The sequence below is a fragment of the Pipistrellus hanaki genome, assembly GCF_964339955.1.
Source record: "Pipistrellus hanaki genome assembly, chromosome: 2".
Lineage (NCBI taxonomy): Eukaryota > Metazoa > Chordata > Mammalia > Chiroptera > Vespertilionidae > Pipistrellus > Pipistrellus hanaki.
In genome coordinates this window covers 149,282,439-149,304,545 of record NC_140504.1, presented here as the reverse complement: position 1 = coordinate 149,304,545, position 22,107 = coordinate 149,282,439, and the positions used below count along the sequence as shown (strand labels likewise).

General features: G+C 36.6%; 1 protein-coding gene across 1 annotated transcript in view; it reads right to left on the bottom strand.

Annotated features, from left to right (window-relative positions):
* Nucleotides 1-22,107, bottom strand: part of ERICH3 (glutamate rich 3) — a 104,030-nt gene that overhangs the window by 1,952 nt on the left and 79,971 nt on the right. Inside the window, exons 12-14 of the mRNA XM_084873890.1 lie at nt 16,428-16,868; nt 6,556-6,666; nt 1,020-3,337 (exon numbers count right to left, since the gene is read on the bottom strand). Of these exons, the coding sequence (XP_084730016.1) occupies nt 1,038-3,337; nt 6,556-6,666; nt 16,428-16,868 (2,852 nt within the window). The 3' untranslated portion in view covers nt 1,020-1,037. The remainder of the gene's footprint in view (nt 1-1,019; nt 3,338-6,555; nt 6,667-16,427; nt 16,869-22,107) is intronic.

Sequence of the window (22,107 nt, the reverse complement as noted above, 5' to 3'; positions counted from 1 at the left end):
ATGATCTTTGGTAAAAGTCAGGCATTAGAATACTATGAATTTGACTTGCATATAGACGCCTCAGTTATGTTGAATGTGTGACTTCCTCAGAGTCCTTTATTAGAAATCACTGCCCATAAGAAGGGTGCTTACTGTGATTCCGAGCAGAATGACACACTAGAAACCAGCTAAGATAAGCACAGTCAGTTTACTTAATAAAGATAAAATCAAAAATAAAGATGCTTGGGTGAATCTTTCTCCATTCTTGAAGTCTTCCAGAAGACATCTTTAAAATATCTTAAAAAAAACACAAAACAATAAAAGAGATAGTAGAACTATGAATATAATCACTCAGGATAGTAGAAGCTGGATACTACAGATAAGAAGGCATCAAGGAAATAGCAGGCAAACAAATGTTAAAAATAATTTTGGTCTTTTGTTACCATCTTTACTATTTTACATATATTTTATATATATATATATATATTTCATATTTTAGTATTTTAATTTCTCTTATATATCTATGGCTCTTAATATTATTTTATTTTATATATGTATGGCTCTTAATAATATATACTTATATATTAAATTTCATAAAGCTGCAGAAATTAAGGAATAGAGCCCATTTAAGGGCAAATAATCGGAGCCATTCCTTTCAACACTAAAAGGGGAATGAATTCTGGAGCAGTTTGCTTTCTTTCCTTCTGTGGTATATCCCTGGGGCACCTTCACCTCTGTATTGCACCTGTGGGGCCCCTTAAGGGAGATAAGAATCTCACTGTTTCAGAGAGCTATGCTTGCAAAGGCAAAGTTTGTGATTTAAAGTTTCAAAGGGAACAGAGTGGGTCCCTGTGGATGCTTTGGCACCTCCTCCATCTTACCCAGCCCAGTCCTGATAGGCTGGGTGCTAAGCAGCACAGAACTGAAACCTGTGTGATGTATGTATACAAGGACTGATAAAGGGTGAGCCAGCCCAAAAGAGAGGGGACCCAAGGTGGGGTATCTGCTTAATCTTGCAAACAGATCGGGTCTAAACTCACCATCTGCCATGCAGTCTCTTAGGCCTCCTTGCTGTTCAGGGAAACATCTGTGTTTTCACTTTCTCTTTGCACTGTGTGCTCTTGTTTCTCTTGGATTTCCAGGCAATTGGCTTTTCCAGGGAGTATTTCCACATCCTGTAGATTCTCTCTACTCAGCTCTGACTCTGTCTGTTGGGATAATCCCAGTCTGACATCTTCAGCCTTGCCTGACTCCTGTCCCCCACCATGGCTCCCCATCTCTGCTTCCCCTCCTTTTTGTTCTGGCCCTAGCTTAGGGGTCTTCTCTTCCAGGTCTGAAGATTCTCCTAGAGCCCCCACCTCAGCCTCTGATGCCCCAATCACTGTCACCTCCTCCACTGTTGGCACCTGCTCCCTGCTCAGCGCTATTTCCTCTCCTGCCACCTTCTCTACAGATGTTGTTTTTTCTAGTAACTCATCCACTTTGTGCCAAGTTTTCTCATCAGCAACATCTGAAAAGGGGAAGACTGTATTTCCTTCTGTTTTTCCCTCAGCTATCTTCAAATCTGCCAACACCTCTCTCTTCTCGTCTGCCATTCCTATCACTACTCCTTCCTGGAGATCTCCGTTAGCCACAATCATTCTTTCTTGTAAGCTTCCAACCCCCTCTTTGTGCCCATTCTTCATCACTCCTGTCCCCAGAGAGCCCTCTTGATCCACCTCTTTCTCTGGGTTTTCATCCATCACTTCCTCACTTAACTTTTCTGCCATCATGGACTTGCCTTCAAAAATATCTTCTTGGGTCATCGCTGTGGCCCCTACACCTTGTCGCCCTTGTAAAGACCCTTCCTTTTCCCTTCTTTCCAGTCCTGCAAGGCCATCTTGATCTTCGGCTGTTTGTTCCTGGGCATGTCCTGCTGGGTCACTTTCAGGAGCTCCTAACACACCTTCTCCCTCAGGGCCTGGCCCCTCGTCCTGATCTGAGGGAGCCGCCTTCTCACCATTCTCCCTGCAGAGCAGCTCTGCTCTGCCTTTATGCCCTGTGTCTCCAGCTTCTCTTAGTCTTTCTCCTCCTCCCTCTTTCCTCCCACCTACTGTATTTTCCAGTGACTTTTCAAATTCAGGTGTTGCTTCAAGCATGGCCCTCTCTCTCGGTGAATCATCCCCTTGCGGGCCTGTGTCTTCATTCCATTCAGGACCCTCCACGGGTGCTGCATTCTCAACATCACACTCTGTTTCATCTGGGGGTCCCGGTGTCTCTTCCACGGGTCTTACTTCATTCACAATTTCCCCCTCTTCCCCTTTAAACTTTTGCTCTTCTGCTAAAATATCTTCATCCTGAAGAGCATTTGCCCTTATAACCTCTTCTCTCTCAGATTCAGTTTCACCCAGAGGTGTTGGCCTCTCAGCTTTCCTCCTCTGTCTTGCTGCATCTAATTCCTCTGGTAATCTTTCTTTCCTATCATCTTTCTTATTAGATTCTACCTCAGTCTCAACATCCTTCCTTTTCTCAGCTTTCTCACAAAGTTCTTTGAAGCTTTCCTCAGAAATCCTCATCCTGGTTGTTTCGGTCTTCTCACAAGTGGAGGAGCTCAAAGGTGTTTCGGTTCTCACAACTGTCTTCCTCACTTTGTCTGGTTCCTCACCCCCATATACTGCCTCTTTTGAACCATCCTCTCTCTCACATGCAGAGTCATCCTCTGGTGCCATGCCCCCTAGGTCTATGGATGCTTCCTCTTCACTGTCCTCCATGCCTGGCTTTTCAGAGCCTGCCTCACTCACAGACACCCCTCTCTCAGACTCTCCCTTCTCTGGTGTCACAGCCAGAAGGGCTGCTACCTCCTGAACACATTCTGAGATCTGAGCTGCAGCCTTATTGACAAACACTGCCTTCTCTGAACTCTGCTCCTCTTCAGAAGCTGCCTTCTCTGTCTCCAGCAATGTCTGCATCAAGGCCTGCTGTTCAGGAGCCTCTTCTTCATTCAGACTTCCAGAGGCTCTTGCTGCTTCTTTCCCCATTTGGTTTAACCCCTCTTCATCCAGCTCTCTAGCCCCTTCTGCCTCTGCCCCACTTGCTATGCCCTGACGGGTCTCCCTTTCCCCAGTAGACAGTGCTACTAGAGCTGGCTGCTCTGCTGTTGGCTTCCACTCCCCCAAGAGAACCTCATTAATCCCTGCTTTACTCCCCAGTGTTACACCACCCTTTTCTTCTGGTGTGTCAGCATCCCTGTGTTGGGGAACCTCATCTTCTTCCATTGCTGCTTCTTTCTCCAGTGTGTACATTTCTGATGCAACTGGCTTGGATTCCCCCTTTGAGGTGAGGGCTGTGCTTTCTTCCACCATTAAAATCCTGTTCGGTACTATAAAATAAGGTTAGAAAACAAGGTGGCTTTAATCAAAGTTCACAGAGAGGAGATATTATATGTAATATTATGTACTATAAGAGGTATTATATATAATATCAATGGACCATTGATATTATATATAAAGCATTTCTCTATTCTATGATGATATCAACTATAACATGCATCAAAATGGCTTTTCATGATGAAAAGAAATGCTACCAAATTTAATGGATACCTTGATATTAAAGAAAAATTGAGCATCAGAAATGTTGAATACAAACAAAACTCCATGTCTTAGAATAATAAAATCTCTCTCTCTTTCATACACACACACACACACACACACACACACACACACACACACATTTACCCATCCTACTTTCATTTGAAATATTAGGAACTGCAAAAATTATGCAATAAAAAAGTCTTCAAAGGGATTTCTTATTATTTAACAAGAACATTTATTTCTGTTGAAATGATCTACTCAAAATAAAGGCATGTCATGCCACTCATCCAAAGCATTTTAATTTTCACACCATAAAACAATACTTTGAAAGGTAAGAGCTTGCTTCTAAATTGGTTAATAGTTTTTATCAATTTGCCGAAACCGGTTTGGCTCAGTGGTAGAGCGTCGGTCTGCGGACTGAAAGGTCCCAGGTTCGATTCCGGTCAGGGGCATGTACATTGGTTGCGGGCACATCCCCGGTAGAGGTTGTGCAGGAGGCAGCTGGTCGATGTTTCTCTCTCATCAATGTTTCTAACTCTCTCTCCCTCTCCCTTCCTCTCTGTAAAAAATCAATAAAATATATATTTTTTAAAAAATAGTTTTTATCAATTTAAATTTTTTCACTTATAGATGACACTGTACTAGATGTTATAAAATAAGTTATACTAGGGTGTCAACCTCCAAATTATGTCTATCTATAAAAAGGCAAATGTGTCTTCCTCATTTATTTATTTGCTTGATTTTTTGAGTAGCCATTTTACCTCCTATCCCATTACCAATAGTCTACCAGAAACCTAAAGCCCTGATCTTATTCACATTTTCTGTAGTCTGATACCCCATCCAAGACAGTCTTATCACTCCATTTCCTGTCCTAATACAAAACATGGATGTCCTTTCTTGCATTCCCTCTGTCTCTTGTCAGCTATTACTAGAAACCAATTTGAAGAAAGGTAATACTAACTGACATTACATTTTCCTTAAAAATGCATTTAGAAGGTATTTTTTTCATGTCTTCTTTCAAAGTAATAACACAGAAATTTCAGGCCTATCAACAGAGTTAGTGTTGACTTTTATAGACTGTCTTCAGCATATCATAGTGGTTATTTACAAAATTGTACATAGAAGGTCCCAGAGGAAACTGTTGGACCAAATGTTCACTCAAGAGAACATGCAGCCAATTCACCTAAAATAATATTGTCCATTTTATTTCATTACAGACTATTTTCTGATTTAAAACAGTGAGAAACTACAAAGCATGCCAAGTTTCTTTAATAATATATCTGCTGTTATTCAAATTCCTAAATGAAATATATTAAAATTCAGTTATGAATTACATTTAAATAAAGTCCTCTGTTTTGCTAAACTGCCCTCTAAAATTATGGATTATTTAAAGAACATTCAGAAAAACAGGGGAATAAAATTGCCTACCCACCAAGAAATAATATACTATGCCTACATTTAAAAAGAGGAAGTACTAATGGGATCCAGCTGACCTATTACATGAGCACACACTGTTGGGGAGTCAGACATGACATTCCCAAAGCAAGGGAGAAGGAGTAATTGAAGCCCTTCTAAGAAATATCAGTACAAAAATATGACATTTTTTTAATGGTTACCCCACAGGCTTTTGAAAGAATGACTATAAGAGAGCAAGCAATATTCACAAAGAGGGGGAATTTGGTTTAGTGGAATGAGTACATACTTGGGAGTCAGACAGACCTGGGTGAGAATGCCCCCCCCCCCACCCCCGACTAGTTGTATGAAGTTGGGAAATAATGCCTTGCTAAGCCTTCATTCTCTAATCATAACATAGAAATAGAAAAGAATTTCACAGAATTCTTATGACAGTAAACCATAAGATGATTAGCACAGTGCCTGGCGCACACAGAGCCCTACAGAATCTTCCTCCCATGTTTCCCTCCCACTGCTTACAATGTATTATATGTTCTTGCTTTAACTGGATTTGATCTAACAACAAAGTGTAGAACTGTAGAATGTTTTGGGGAACTCCTCAGGTTTAATGCCTAGTACAAAAGATTTAGATTCTCCAAGCACAGGGCCCTCGTCATACAACTCACCCCACTGCATGTTCACATGTCACCTGGCCTTCTTCACATTGCCTGGGGGGAATGGGAGCTCAGGAAACCAACATAAGTGCAAATATTCTAGCTACCGGCTATCTTTTTGTGAATAATAAAGTTTTTTTCCCCCTCTGACCTGGAAGTCTTGGGTCTTCTGTTAGCATTCATGAAACTATGGCTGGCTAACTTATTTGCATAAAAATAGGGTAAAATCTCAAATACCTCAAAGAGCTTGATGACTACCATTAAAATTTTGAGGTGGGGGTAATGTGACCATACAATGAATAAAAAGAATTCCCCTCCCCCCCATAATAATATATTCAAATCAGGGTTTTTTAAAAGTCACCCACTAACACATGGAAATCCTGATTTCAGGGACAGAGGATGATTGAGCAGATATGCATGAGTCACGTCTGTTGGGTCACTAATTGGCAGCTGGAACGCTCAGCATCAAGAGCCAGGTCATATGCTGATGGCAATAAATTATTTCCTAAATTTTTAAAATATAGAGAGTTCAAATAAGTCATTCTGAAGTGTGCTTTGGCTATCCATGTCTTCAACCCTCCTATTCAGTCAACAAACTGGGAGGCAGTCTATAAAAAGAAGAGTGAATCTGAAAATCCCTATCAATGTTTTTTATAATCCAAAATTCCTTATAATCCAAAAATTTTTATAATCAAAAATTCCAATTTTTTTTTTCATTCTATACACCAACATATTCATAAATTAACATTTACATCTGTTATCAGCTTGAAAACTCCCCTTGAGACCTCTCAGCCCTTCTTGCCATCACACTTATCAGTTAAAAAGAAAATAGACCTGGAAAAGGAGGAACAAGGATGAAAAGATGAAAAATGGAAATGGGGCTGACTTTGGCCAAGGATTTCTGAAGGTTTGTTTTGTTTTAAGTACTGATGTGCCCTTACCTGGACCTGTGTCAATCTCCAGTTTGGTCAAGAGCTTCTCCCCCTCACCAGACTCAGCATCATAGGGGTAGTGGCAGCCAAGTTCCACAGCTCCACCTAATATCTGTCCAACTGATTGCAGATTATATAAAATATCAAGATGTATAAAAACAGGTCATGGGAACATTGCTATTTCACATCATTTCAGCATATGGGATTGATTTTAAAGCATTCACATGAATATGTAACCTTGTTTTAAAAATCTATTAATTAAATAGTTCCAATCTATGGTTTTAAAAAGAAAAGATAATAGATTATGAAGTATAGATACCCATGCAAAGAAATGCTTGCATTAAAAAAATGACAACAGCCAGAAGCAGTGACAGATATGCAAGTGCACATGCAATAGAATGATTGGGAAAGAAGTTTGGTTGCCTTTTACTTTCCAGAAAGTTGTGTTATGGCTTTTAGAACACAAATCACCACTGCTATTTTAAATTGTTAAAACTACCAGAGCTGACTATACTATTTTATTCATTAGTAGATTTTAGTGATTTGACCTCAATACTCATTCCATGTGGACAGAGGAAAAAAGCTATTACAAGATTCCTATAAATTTGACATCAAAAGCTGTTATAGAAATTCCTGTTATCTGCAGGTGGTTACTAGCACAAAAATCTCAAGAACACAAAAACCAAAGTTCAAGTCCCATACTCCATACTAATCGTGTCATCATGGGAAAGTTTTTAGCCTAAATCTAAACCTCAGTTTACCCATCTGTCAAATAGAGGTATATCTACTCAATGATTATTGGGAGAATTAAATACATGGGTTGGCAAAAATAGGTTTAAAGTTTTGAGTACATGAAACACAGTTTATTCTTGTATTATTATTTATTATTATATTATTTTCTACACAAATAACTGTAAATCTACTCCCCAATCCCGCCATTAAGAAAAATATATATGGAGCATACTTATCTTTCACTATTAGCAAGTGCTTAAGCACTTAGTAAATAATAGTTATGATCATGATGATGATGAGCATGGGTATTATATGTAGCATCACCCAATGTGGTATGATTCTAGACAACACTGTAATATCAATTAAGTCTTTAGTTTCTGACATGTCCCTGTCTCCATTCCTTGCCTATCATCTGATGAGCTGTGTCCCTAATTCCCTGACATCTAGCATTATACTACTTTATGGTTAACAAAGCTAACTCAAGTAACACTCCATCTAGACCTGCCCTCCTAGATCAGACATGATCTCTCCAAAATATCCTTGCCTGCCTGCCTGCCTTCGTTCCTTCCTTCCTTCCTTCCTTCTTCCTTCCTTCCTTCCTTCCTTCCTTCCTTCCTTCCTTCCTTCCTTCCTTCTTTCCTTCTTCCCTCTCACACTTCCTCCTTTCTTTCCTCTTAGATATTCTGATTCAGTTGAGGGACTTTGAAAAAAATATAACTAGAATGGGGTCTCTTGCTTGGTTTAAGATTAATTCTAAGTTAGCTACTTACTGATTTCTCTTGTTTAGAAGCAGAGTGTAATGTCTGTCTTATTAGCTTTGGGGAAGGAGGCAATAGAATGACTTTACATTAATCTTAAAGGAACAAGAATGGAAAAAAGAAGAGGCACATTATATAGTTCAAATGTATTCCCTTTAAAAGTTTTTTTTAACATCTATTTTCCTCATTCATATAATATGCCAAATAAAAATGTTTTTAATAGTTTAGAGATGACATCAACTTATGAAAATTAGGTTATAGTTGGGTTTGTTATCAAGTCAACCTTTATTTTAGGAACTTTAGAAACATGTAAGTTAAAGATCATCTTCCTCATTCCAATAATGTTAACACTGCATAACTAAAGAGTTTAAACAAGCAGTGTTTTAGGTTTTTGCATATAAATCTGCTTGGCTGACTGAGCATTAGAAATCCCAAGGATGGTAGAAGAGGGCAAAGGGAGGAAGTCTGATTGTGTAGCAATTACTCGGAGCTTTGTTTCATTAGAGCCAACAAGACATCTAAGGTTTATTTCCAAGTAGACCATAGGCTGTAAAGAAATATGGCTTATTATACAAATATCAAATCATTATGTTGTATATCTAAAATTGTATTATACCTCAATAAAAATTTTTAAGAAATAAGTTTACACTAATAATAAGCAATAATGAAAATAATTAGCAGCTATTGAACCAAAAAAATTATTCTAAGAAGCAAAACAGCACTAGTATAATCTGAACATTACAACTCACTCAGGATTGACAGTGTAGCATGAAGTCCCTCTGTCTCAGGACTGTAACCACCACTTGCCCATGTCTGCTGGCTTGCCCTTGGAGGGTTACGCTTTGGAAGTAGATGAAAACCTGTACAGTTAGCTGTTGCCTGCTTCTGATTCAGCAAGAATGAGACCCTAGCCTGAGCATCAAGGGCTTATTAAGTGTGAGATCAGAAAATGCCTAACTTGGTCATTTTCCCCCCAGTTCTTGTGAAACTGAATCTTAAAAGCAAGAATTTGGCCAGTGTCCAACCTTAACCATTTTTGACCTGTATTAAGGGAGGACTGCATGCTGAGACTCCCAGTCCAGCAGTCACTTTGTTCTCTCTAGTTAGCCCTTCATCCCTCAAGGTTCCTCTCTTTTACCTCTCCATAAAGATGACCATGAAAAGCAAAGGTCATTGTCAGATCTCATAGCTTTGTAGCAAAATGGAAGAGAGTCATATAGCGAATTTCTTAGAAAAGCCTTTTTGTCAACTCAAATGATATAGGCTATTTTAAGATGTTTTTAAACACTAACATATTCTTGTGTTTTTATTATAAAAGTGTGTATTTAAAAATAATATGTACTGTATTTTCCCTAAATATAAAAGTAGTACATATTCATTATCTAAAGCTTAAAACGATAAAAAGTACAAAAGAGAAAATAAAAATTGCCCTAACTCAGAAAGAATTATTAGTTAACATTTTTATATATTTTTGAGTATTTTTTACTCTACCGAATATAGATAGCATTTTGTATCCCATTTTATTCATGTAGCAATATATTGTGACCAATTCACTAACCATTAAATAAAACATTTCTTAAATAACTGCATAAAATTTTCTAATATTTACTAAAATTTGGTTAACAAATTGCCTATTTGATATTGAGCTATATTCTTTTGTGTGTGCATGATTATAAAGCTATATTAAATACCACTTAAAATCATTTTTTATTTATTTTTTACTATTCCCTTAAGATAAATTTCTGAAGTTGCAATTGTTGGGCCAAAGAACATGATGTTTTTAAATGCTTTTGATAAATTTTTATCATTCTTTAGAAAAGGAGGTATCAATGAGCAATTTTACTGATAATGATAAATGGCCTTATGTCTCTGTACTATTGGTAACAATGTCACAATTTCCAACAATTCTTTCTATATTTGATAATTTAGTAATTAGAAGTGGTGTCAAGAATATGATTTTAATATTAGTAGGCAAGCTTTCTAAATTAATTCCCTTTCCTCTGCTTGTTTTGAAACAAAACAAATTTCATCTTAGAGCATGCTAAGAATTCTGAGCAATTCAATAACAGAAGAAAGTTTTACCAAGGACTTTTCATCTGAATTTTAAGAATGTAAAAAGGCCATAAAAGCAGAAAAACTATATATCCAAATCTGATTCAAGTTTCTGGTCACCTTGAAAACTATTCCTGTGCTTTGATCATTCTTTGTGTAGCCAATCAATTATCTTCCCAACAACTCACCATGACAAAATGCATGATTAACATCATCCACCTACACAGTAAAGATGCTTCTGCATTGCCTTTGGCATTGACACATAGCTCATAAACACCCAAGATTAATTACAAACTCATGACCACAGCTGTTCAAAGGTAGCTGCTGCAGAAAGCTAACGTCTATCCTCCTCACTATCCAGCTACAGTGATCTTTTCACAACTTTGGATTATGTCATTTCTACACTTAAATTTTTCAAATAGCTTCCTGTCTCAGAATAAAATCCTCCACATGGCACAAAGTGTCTCATCTTTGACCACTCCCTGGATTGTCCATTCTTCTCTTATTACATTGGCCTACTTTTCAATCCTTCATTCAGCAACTGTGCCCCCAACTTAGAGTCTTTGCATTTGTTGGTCCCTCTCTTTCTTCTTACTTCAGATGACAGAGTGGCTTACCTCTGCATTTCATTCAGGTCTCTGCTCAAATGTCCCCTCCTCAGAGAGCCCATCCTTAAAATACTAACCCTTCCTCAAACCATCACTCTTTTTCCCTCACCCAGATTTATTTTTCCTCCAGTAATTTGCCTAGATACTGCAGGACTTTTTTATTTTCACTTATTTATTTTCACAGATATACATCTCCCCCTAGAATATAAATTTCAATATAATTTCAATATAATATAATGGACTTTGTTATGTTCACATGAATAACTGTATGGATTAGGCAAATACCCAACAAATATTTATTGATAAAAAGTCTATTGGAACAAACAACTACATGCTTTCAGATTTCACTCAAAAGTGTACTTATTTATTTATGTATTTTCAAATTTGGAGGAATTTCTTTTTAAAAATTAATTTGCTATTAATTTATTGGGGTGATATTGGTGATGATGAGTGGGGTGATGAAATTATATAGGTTTCAGCTATATGATTCTATATTACATTTGTATATTGTTTTGTGTGTTTACTTTAGACTGCAACACATAACACATGGCATTCTTTCCCTTTTATCAGAACTATTCTATCTTGCTTGCATTGTAATAAAATTGCATTTTTCTTTAGTCTCACAACATTATTTAGGTTTGAATTACCTGGCCAAGCATCACGCCTTCTCCTGATTCACATACAAAAGTATAAAATTCCTACTTCTGTACACATTTTACATTATACTTTACACTACAATGCTTTATTCTTAATATTTTATTTATATTCATAATGTATAACATATTAGCTTCACAAATTAATACTTCTGAATTGTTTCACCATTAAGACATATTGCAAAGATTGTGTCATCATGTATTGAGGCAACTTAAGCTAAATATAAGAGAAAAATAAGCACACTAAAATAACACTATGTCCTATAATACTAAATTGACTTCCAAAGACACTCTCATAGAAGCCAGCAATTATAATATTTTACATTTTCTATTGCGTTGCATTCAACTCATATTTTATATCAGTTTACCTGATTTTTTTGTGCACTGAATAAAGCCTAATAGAGATATATTATAAAATAATTAGAAGGAAAAGATCATTTTATATTTTCAACCTTATAGTAAAAGGTATTGACTGTAGTACTTACTAATTTAGCCACTGCTATGATTTTAGGTGAAAGATTAAGTTATGTTAGTTTATATACTATAAAACATAATTAATTGTATGTAATATTTTTGCCTATAGACCTATTTTAATATATTCACAATTTTTATTCTCTCTAGTTTTAAAATGATTAATTCAGCACCAGACAAGTATGATAATCTTTTATATATTATCTCAGCCCCCATTGCATTTTAACCTAAGGGTTTAACCAGGAATCTAAATAAAATATACACATTTCAATCTGCAACAACCTTCTAGTCTAATTCATGTAAGGTGTGTTTTGCAGCCTAGTCATCTAAATGATCTTCATTTCAAGCATGTAACTTTTGTTCCATCTCTCTCTCCTTGAGCCATCTAACTGAAGATTCAAGAAAGAACAACTAGCCATCATCTCTTTATTTGGCATCAAAATCAGTATAACACATGATGCAATCACTTCTTAGATGATTTATCTCTAATTTTCTTAGAAATGTTTATAAAGATCTTTGGGAATTTTTATCACTTCTTTATTTTGTTATTTTAAATATTTACATATTTATTGCATCATTTCTTTTAGTATATCTTAAAAATATACTAAAAATGTACTTTATAATATCAGAACCCAACTGTTATAATCTACTCATTCTTAGATTTTAATAGCATTAATCCTTCTGTATCACTCTCAATGTTTTATATAGTCTGTTTTGTTTTACCTACTACTTATTTTTCCACTGTACTTTATAATATCTGCCTCTTGGACTTCATAACACAAAAATTTTATTATTTTGTGGAAAGTGGGCCATATAACAAATATATCAGTTTTTGCACAGAAAGCAAAATATTTTTCAGAAAATTTTCAAAGTTATAAAAAAGGCAATACAAATAATTAGCATGTTTAGTAAATAAGAATAAAGTACAATTATGTGTGTTGATATAAAAAAATACCCAAGAAACAGTTTAAGTGAAAAAATCAAGCTATAAAACAAAATATATCATGTTTTTATCTGTATATAAAAATAACATATATGTATATGTAATATGAATACATTTATTCATGTGTATATAAAGAAAATTTTCTGGAATCCTTTATAAAATCTGTTATCTACCATTAAATCTAACTCTTGGTAAAGAGAAGAGGCTGGGCAAGTAAGACTTCAGCTTTCATTTTATTCTCATCTGTTCCATATTTTTTAAACTTTCCAAGCAATCTTTTGCAAAAAAAAAAAAATTTTATTTAGCTAAAACCATAAAATCTTTATAAACTTAAATCCAAAAATTATACTTCTTGCTACCTACCCTAAGAAAATAATTAAAAATTAAAAATTTGAAATTACCATAAGTAGTAGTATTCTAGAATTCTATTAATAGTAATGAAAATAGAAAAAAAGTATAAATATCTAACAATAAAGAAATGATTAAATTATGAGAAAACCTTATTACAGGATGTAATAAGCAGCAGACATTAATCATATTCAGAAAGATTACATAAAAACATAAAAATTCTTAGGATATAAAGTTAAGAATAAAAATATATATTTTTTATAAAAATACTAGAGGCCCGGTGCACAAAATGTATGCATGGCTAGGGTCCCTAGGCCTGGCTGGTGATCAGGGGCAATTGATCTGTGGGGCAATTGGCAGGGTGATTGGGGGGGTGGTCCCCCCCCTGGCACCCATGGTGGCTGGCCTGGAGCCTGCTGGCTGGGGGAATTCCTGCATTGAGCATGTCACCCTGGTGGTCAGTGTGCATCACAGTGACTGGTTGTTCTGCCAGTCATTCTGCCATTCGGTTGATTGAATATTAGAATTTTATTATATAGGATGACAACATAACTTTGTAACCCTACGTTTAGAAATAAAAAGCCTGACCAAATGTTAAAAGTGAGTATTTGTGTGATAAGTTTGTGGGTAGTAATTTTTTTAAAACTATCTTTCCTTATTTTCTAAATGTTATGAAACTACCTTTCCCTATTTTCTAAGTGTTTCTGGGATGCTCATGAAAAATAGATACTGATAAAGGGACTTAGTACATATATTAGAGTTTAAGAAAGATAGTCACAAAACTTACAATCTAGTCTGAACCTTAATAAAAAGATAGTAAAATGTTTTAAATTATAGATGTTATCAAGTCAAGAACACAGAGTTCCCATCACATTTGAGAAAAATAATAAGTGTACACAAGTACACTTCACAAATCCAGAAAAAAGGAAACCTGCTCTCTTCCACGTGACATAATCCTGTCAGTATTTCTGCTATTCGATCCATTGCCAAAATACAGCCTACATATGTGCATCTTACTTCACAGGAAAAATGTCTACTTTTATCAATCCAGGTAAACTATCTAGTTAACTGAAGTCAACTAAAGTAAAAATAATAATGTCAATGTTACTACTTGAATTGTATTATCTCTACATTTTTTGATCAGCAGCTTGTCAAACTGTACACATTTCCTAGATTCTATATTATACATACCTGAACTGAACAATGAAATCCAAGATCAAAGATTTGAATTATTTTATAAAAGAGTTTTAAATATCTATAATAATAAAAGCATAATATGCCAATTAGACTGGACAGCTGAACGACTTTCCAGAAGAAGCCAGGGTTGTGAAGGCCAAGCCCCTTGCATGAATTTTGTACATCAGGACTCTAGTATTTTAATAAGACTCCTAGCTCATCTATGGCAAAATCCTCTTGACAATGTTGGAGATACCTGTGTTATAATCATAGGGCAGAGGTTGGCAAACTTTTCCTGTAAGAATCCAGAGAGTGAATTCTTAGGGCTTTGTAGGCCACAGGGTCTCTGTTGCAACGATTTCACTTTGCCCTTGTAGTGCAACAGCTGCCATGGAGAATATGCAAATGAATGAGCATGGCTCTTTTCCAATAAGACTTATTTTGTAACACTGACATTTAAATTTAATATAATTTTCACATTACGACGTATTTTTCTTCTTTTGAATTTTTCCCCAACCATTAAAAAAAAAAAAAAAAAAAAAAAAAAAAAAAAAAAAAGCTCAGTGGTAATGCAAAAAGAAAGGTACTAGGCCAGATTTGGCTCATGGGCTGAAGGTTGCAAACTGTTCATTCTAGAGTTTATTTTTTTAACCTCCTCGAAGGTTCTATCTTTTGCTGTATCCCACTGTCTTGGATGCTTTTATCCTCCTGTAGTTCACCTTCAAAATAATATTTAACCTTTAAAGCCTTCCTCAACAGGTCCTTCCCAAAAACTTAGAAGGTGTCTTTAACCGAATGGGACTTCTCTTCCTTTGAAATTCCATAGCATTTGTACCTTCTCTGGTTTTACCTATGGCTACTGAACTTTGTCCCGTTACTGGTGTGCCAAGCCTTCCTTTCAACATTTTCTGGGAGGCATCCTCTCTTACACATTTCTTACTGACCATGGTGCCCTGTACGTAGCAGAAGGTCAGTAATAACGGTTGAAGTGAAAAATGACCTTGTCAATTCCTAGATGTAGGCCACCATGGTTTGATAACAGCTTTTAAGGTTCTAAAAAAAATATGCACACGAAAAGCATGTATAACTTTTAAGACACAGATGGGTTTTTAGTAATATTTAAATGTGAAAACAAATTCTATCTTGGAATCAAGTAGAATGCCTGCCAGGTTGGCCAAGGAGAGAGATGAGCGAGAGCAGGGAAAGGATGGAGATGCGAGTTACAGGGCACAGGGTGCAGCTACAGGAGAGCCTGATGTCTGGCAGGCAGAATCAGACTGTTCACAGAACATAACCCAGTTTTTTCACTGTCCTTCAAAGCAGATCTTTCATGTGTCTAAGGTACCCGGACCTGGTTATTCTGGGACACTCCCCCTCTTCCCTGTCAAATGGAACTGTCCTACACACCCAGGAACCCCCTGGGCCAGGAAGTTACTAAGCTTCATAGAAGCACTCAAAGTGAAGTTTGGAGATTTCTATAAAATTTTTGTATTTTTATCTAAATCTAAATCTGTTTATTGCACAGGTACAATAGGACATTTTTTTGAAACTGCAACAGCTCTGCTTAAATTAAAATGCTAGGAATGTTTATTCACTGTACGATCCTTAGAAACTTACTTCCTCTAGCTACGATTTTGTCATCTGTAAAAAAATAAAAAAAAATGATAATGGGACCTAACTTATGGCGACTGAGCTTAGATGAGTTAATATATGTAAGTGCTTAGAACTGATACATAGTAAGCACCTATCATTGTTAGCTATGGACGTCTATGAGTCCATATATAGCTAAAGACACATGGCATTGCTGGCATTAACCTCTAAAAAGCCACACACACCCTTGTCTACAAGACACCTGCTGGGTTTTATTTGATTATTGAGACAGAATTACCATAGGAAGACATTTACAGAAAATAGGAAACAGGCCATATAAGACTTATCAAGTTATTTTTTAAATGCAATAGAAGGAAAACAGCAAGCTGAAAATACATGTATGATTATGTGACAAAGAGAGAAATAGAACACAGTTGAATCCCTCTGGCATTATCACAGTAGTATTTCCCAAGCGTTGGCAGAATGCAGTGACCAAAATCAACTTCCATGCATGGGGACAACGGCAGGCCAACTCAATGGTCATACTTACCACCTTTCTCCACCCTATAGAGACCTGCCTTTTTGTCCTTCCCCTTAGCAGTGCTTCCTTTCCAAAGCTTATTCCTGTAATTTTCCTTTTCTTCCTTGGAAACATGTTCCCGGGACTCCTCAGATAAGCCATCTGCAGTCATTTGGGTTCCATTCTCTGTTTCTTCAAGAACATTCTCCAAGCTTTCCTCTCTCGGCAGAGGCTTGATCCCCACATCTGCCTTTATGATTTTTTGACCTTCAATTTCTAAGGAATCCTCAATGGGAAGGTGTGATTTTCCTGGCTCATCATTTTCACTCAACTCCTGAGAAGATGGAGTTCTGTCACTTTCATCTGCACTATCTTCAGCGCGCATTTCCCCGTCCTCCGGTACAGATTCGTCTTCACTGCTGCTTGAGTAGGGGTGACTTCTGCCTGAGGAGGATGATGCAGTTTTTATATCTACAAATAATTAAAATGGTGTGGTGTCATTGTTTTTATAAAGCAACTGGTTTAACTGTGGGAATTATGTTAATAACTAATCTAAGATTAGTTAATATAGTTTAGTAGATTTGATCCCCTTTCCCTATATGTTCTGCATAGTTGTCATGATAAAAAAACAAAACACCTATGTAATCTATGAATCTATAGAAGTTTTCAATAGGAAATCACATTTAACTAAAAATTAACTGTATTTTGAGAGTGTCACTTTATTGGAAAACCTTTGTAAGTATATTTTGTTATAAAAGAAACACAGTAAATTTTTTAGATGATGCCCGTGTGTGTGTGTGTGTGTGTGTGTGTGTGTGTGTGTGTGTCCTAGTATGTAGAAGAAGGTGTATTATTTCAGGTTCCTCAGAAGCAAATGCTGAGATGAGGATTCATGGATAAGTGATATATCAAGGATATATCGTAAATGCTCCAGGAAAAGCTCTTACACGTGTGAGGGAACAGGAAAGGGAATGAAAGAAGTCAATCAAAGGAGCTATTTCAAGAAACATTAAAACAGTCTTATCTCACAGGGACTTCCAGAGTCTAAATTATATTAGCATTTTTCCTCCCTCAAAGGAGGAGCTGGCTTGCATACTCTGGTCTAGTTCACTCTAGGGGTGTGTAAGTTCCATGGCTCTCCTAGGTTCTTCGCCTCAAGATGAAATTGAGTTGTCCATGGCTATCCTCTGAAGAGGGCAGAGGGTGAGAAGCTGGGAATAGGCACACTGAATCTTTAAGAGAGATTCTAGGAGATCCAGGCAGCACATTTATGTGCTACTACAGATGTGCAATATAAAGACTTAACACAGCCAAACAATAGGTTAGTAATTACTACCCAAAAAAACTTTTTAAAAAATCTCCAGGAAAGTGACATACACACTGAATCTTAGCCAGGATGATGCACAGCCTACAAGTCATGGCAATTGCTGCTGAGGACCAGAGAAGTACAAAATTGTTTTTAACTTTTTAACCAACATATGTGTTTATAATTGTTTTTAATAGAATATATTTTCAAATGTAGTATCCTACGCTTGCATGTTGCCCAGTTTTCTTATTTTCTCTTTTCTGTGTGCTCCTGGCTCTTTTTTTTTTTTCCTTCTGTTTCTTTTATTTTTGTTTGGCAGCTGCACAGATGGCTGTAGCAGTTGACTCAGAGTTTAAGGGAAGAATTACCTGTCTTCACACTTATCCTTTTCCCTCACTCCCACTATCCCCAACAGCTCTCCATGACAGGCCTTAGCATTTTAAGTATAGTCTCAGAGACATATCAGAGTTTCCACAAAGATTTGAGAGCTGCTGCACAGCAGTAAATAACAAACTCTGGAAAGCCTTTAAGCAACCCCTTAAGTGCAGGTCCATTTATTCTTATCTCCCAACCACCTTGACAGGTACCAGATGACCACAGTTTGTCAAAGGAATCACACACTTCAGCTCTTATTCTTTATCTCCACTTTATGAAATCAGGATATGCTGTTTTGCGTATTAGTTCAAAAACTTTTGATGATGCCGTCCCCTCCTCTCAAGCATCTCACATTTGTTTCATTTTCAATTAAAAACAACTCCAGTTGGCTAGTGGTTTGATCAATGGCCTTCATTAATTGCACAATTAGCTAGGGCACAAGGTCATACTTGTTTCAAACTTCCAAAAATATTCGTGTCTACCATCTCAATAGTGTCCTGTCGAGTCCCACTTTGGCTCTGAGAGTTGTTCACCAATAAATAAATAAAAAGAGTGCTTCTCTATATTTCTTTAGTAGCTTCTATTAATTGTTTGATTCCCAAAGGCTAACTCACACTCTGGTTCAATTTTGAGTCAGTCCTTTGGAGAATGAATAGCCTCAAACAGGTGAGGGTAGCTGACTTCATATAAACTCATTTCAGTTTTTGAATTTCTATCCAACCTCACCATATAATTTTGCTTCAATCTCATTCTTTACTCTTATTTTCATACAGACACTGGGGCAAGACTTGGCATATAAAAAAATGCTCAAAATGTGTTAGGGCCGTGAGATTGGATTTTCAACACTAATTTAACACTAATTTTATTTATTTTCTTAGAAATAAAGCAAGTTTTATATAAAGAAACTTTGAGGGTATATTTGTGAATATTTTTGTCATTAAGAGGGAACAAGTAATCTCAGAGGCATGTTGGAAATCAACTCTGCCTCCCACCCAATTCCATTTGTCTCTCCAGTGTTCCCTCTAGGTACTGATGCTGAAAGCATCTGCTCTTAGTCTTCCCGGTTTAAAAAAATGTGCATGAGACCTTGGCTAAAGCCAGACAAGTGCGGTGCCCCATTCTATGACCTAAGCAGAATCTCTGACTTTTCTTTCTCTACATTCAGTCAGTCACTAAATCCTTCACTGTCCTCTCTTTTCATGTCATTGATAACTATTCATTGATAACTTCCTTCTTCTGCATCACCACTATTTTACACAGCATAAGACAGAAAAATTTAGATCACCAATGACATACCATATATCCCAACTCAGTGGGCTCAATACTCTTTGGAACTCATTATGTATCTCTTTCCCGTTCCTTAGTCTAAGGGAGTGACTAAGCAAAACCTACATAAATTCTGATACTATTTTCTTCAAATTAACTATGACACATCAATTTAGATTTATACTATTACTTGTATTAGCACTTCTATGTTGATTATATTTATATCCATAAAAATCTGTTTATATTAGATACTGCGGTTCAGTCAATATTTTCATGTACAATAATGCTAATTATATAAGCAATTGCATTCAATAAATATTGTCAAATGAATATATACTTAATGAGTATATAAATAGAAATAATGAAATTCCATTTATGAATAGTAACTAGTTATTAGTATTATGGGACAGTATGTAGCTTCTTACTGGTCATTCATTACTCGATTTATCAATGAGATAAATATATACATTACTTTGTAAGAATAAATATTTACAGGTAAATGTAGACATAGCAGGAAGGAAAGTAAAAGAAAAAAAAAAGCCTAAAAGTTCCTTTATCTTTACCTCTAATTTTACTTTATAAACATTAAAACACTTAAAATACTGAGAATATAATAAAATCATGTGTCACAATATGCTATTGCCTACGTCTTTTTATATCTATCCATTAATCTAGCCAACCAGCCCGGCATTCTATAAGATTTTTTTGGGTGCCTGGACAGTGCCTTTGCTTTGAATCTCAAAGCTATAAAAAAAAAAATACTTCATGGAAAGTATTTTATGTGAATTAAAAGATGCTGCTTCATTTAAATATTTACTATCACTTCCTACTTCAACAACGGTAAAGTAAACATAGATTAAGTGTGGAGAAATAGGGGACTTGGTGGGAAAGTCTGTAAGGAGGAGTGTCTGACAGGTTGGAGGCCTCTGGGGGACCTTTCGTAGTAAGGCAGCAGCCCCTGACTTGATTTTTCCAAACAAGTCCGAGCCCTGGGATCTTTATGTTTACACTTCAAAAGATCCTTGCTTAAGGGACGAATATGTTTTCTCAAGGTTACTTACCTTGCTGATAGTATCTACTAGTTAATTTTAGTTCAAGCTGTTGTTACAGTAAAAGCCTAAGGAGGCAGGCAAATGAAGCTACTTGGTGGCTACACCCCAGTAGTCCCTTAGCCTCTCTTTCACAGAAACATGTGTCAGAGTAATCATTCATCCGTTGTTCTGGGTCTGTTGCTAGTCCCGGCAATTAATGATTTCTTGCCATTAAGAAAAATTAAAGTTTGCCTAATCATGCAAAAATCACACATATAGACGTTGATCAAAAGGCCCCCTACAATCTTCCCTTAATATTTTCTGGCCCAACCAGCACACAAGTTACACTGAAGTCCACGAAGGGTGGTTTCATAGCACGTATAATATCAGATGGAAGGATCAGCCTTTCTTCATATGTGTCTCTTCCAGCCCATAGGCCAAGAAATGAAGAGAGAGATCCTTGCAATCATAAGTCAAGTAAACAGAATATGTTTGTGACTCTGAGATTTTAAAATTCTATATGGCCCATTTCTTCAACAGACTGGAAAATAGCACAAGGGAGATGTCATCTTTTTTTTTCTTTTCTTTTTTAGTAAAAAATATTTGCTTTAATTTTTAAGTTCTTCTCTTTGCATTCTAGGAATGAACACTGTCTCCCCACTCCCCACACTCTTCTCACATCTTTCTCATAAGGAGCTACTTAGCAGTTAGCTGTTACTCAGGCACTATCATCCAAACTGTCCATAAAAGGTTGAAAGTATATTCTCAGTATCATGACACTGTCCCCTCAACCTTACAACATTCATTTACGACGATGACAATACGTTTTCATTTGGCGAATTAGCAGCTGGGGTTGCCAACAGATGCAGAGAAAAGGAAGCTGTCCTTTATAAACGATGGGAAGTCTCACACATCATTCCTAAAGCAGGGTCTTCTCTGAGTCAGCTCTCAGTCCCTAGCACTCTATCACTCACACCCTGTCCAGCAAGGTGTATTCATCAAGGCCGGCGGCGCAATTGTTAGCTGGCAGTTTAAATGGGACCAACTTGTCACAAGAGTGACAGCCTGGGCAATTGTTTGCCCTCTGGGAACAGGTGCAGGCAGGTTCAAATGAAACACATCCAAATACTAAGAGCAGGATTCTTAATCATGTCAATAAAAGGGATGTGCTGGTGTCTGGGATTCAGTGGTCACAATATGCCTCTTACACTTTTGAAGATGAAGTGATGTCTGGCTTTTCAGTAGAGTGTGCCAAGGAATCTATCATGACATTATCATTTTTAATACATGCTACTTGTTTGCTGGATGAAATCTGTAATTCTGATATTCCACACACTAAAAGGCATGCTTTTAAATAACATAGGGTCAGGTAATCAAAACAAAGGGATGGCCAAGACCCAAGACCGGTTTGGCTCAGTGGATAGAGCGTCGATCTGCGGACTCAAGGGTCCCAGGTTCGATTCCGGTCAAGGGTATGTACCTTGGTTGCACATCCCCAGTAGGGGGTATGCAGGAGGCGGCTGTTTGATGTTTCTCTCTCATTCCCTCTATCCCTCTCCCTTCCTCTCTGTAAAAAATCAATAAAATATATTTAAAACAAACAAACAAAGGGATGGAAAAATAAACAAGCCTGATGGTGGAAGAAAGAAAGATTAACTAACTTTTTATTTCAAAATAATGCCAAAGTTTTTATATAAATATATATATACTAAAGATACAAAGGAGCTCCAAA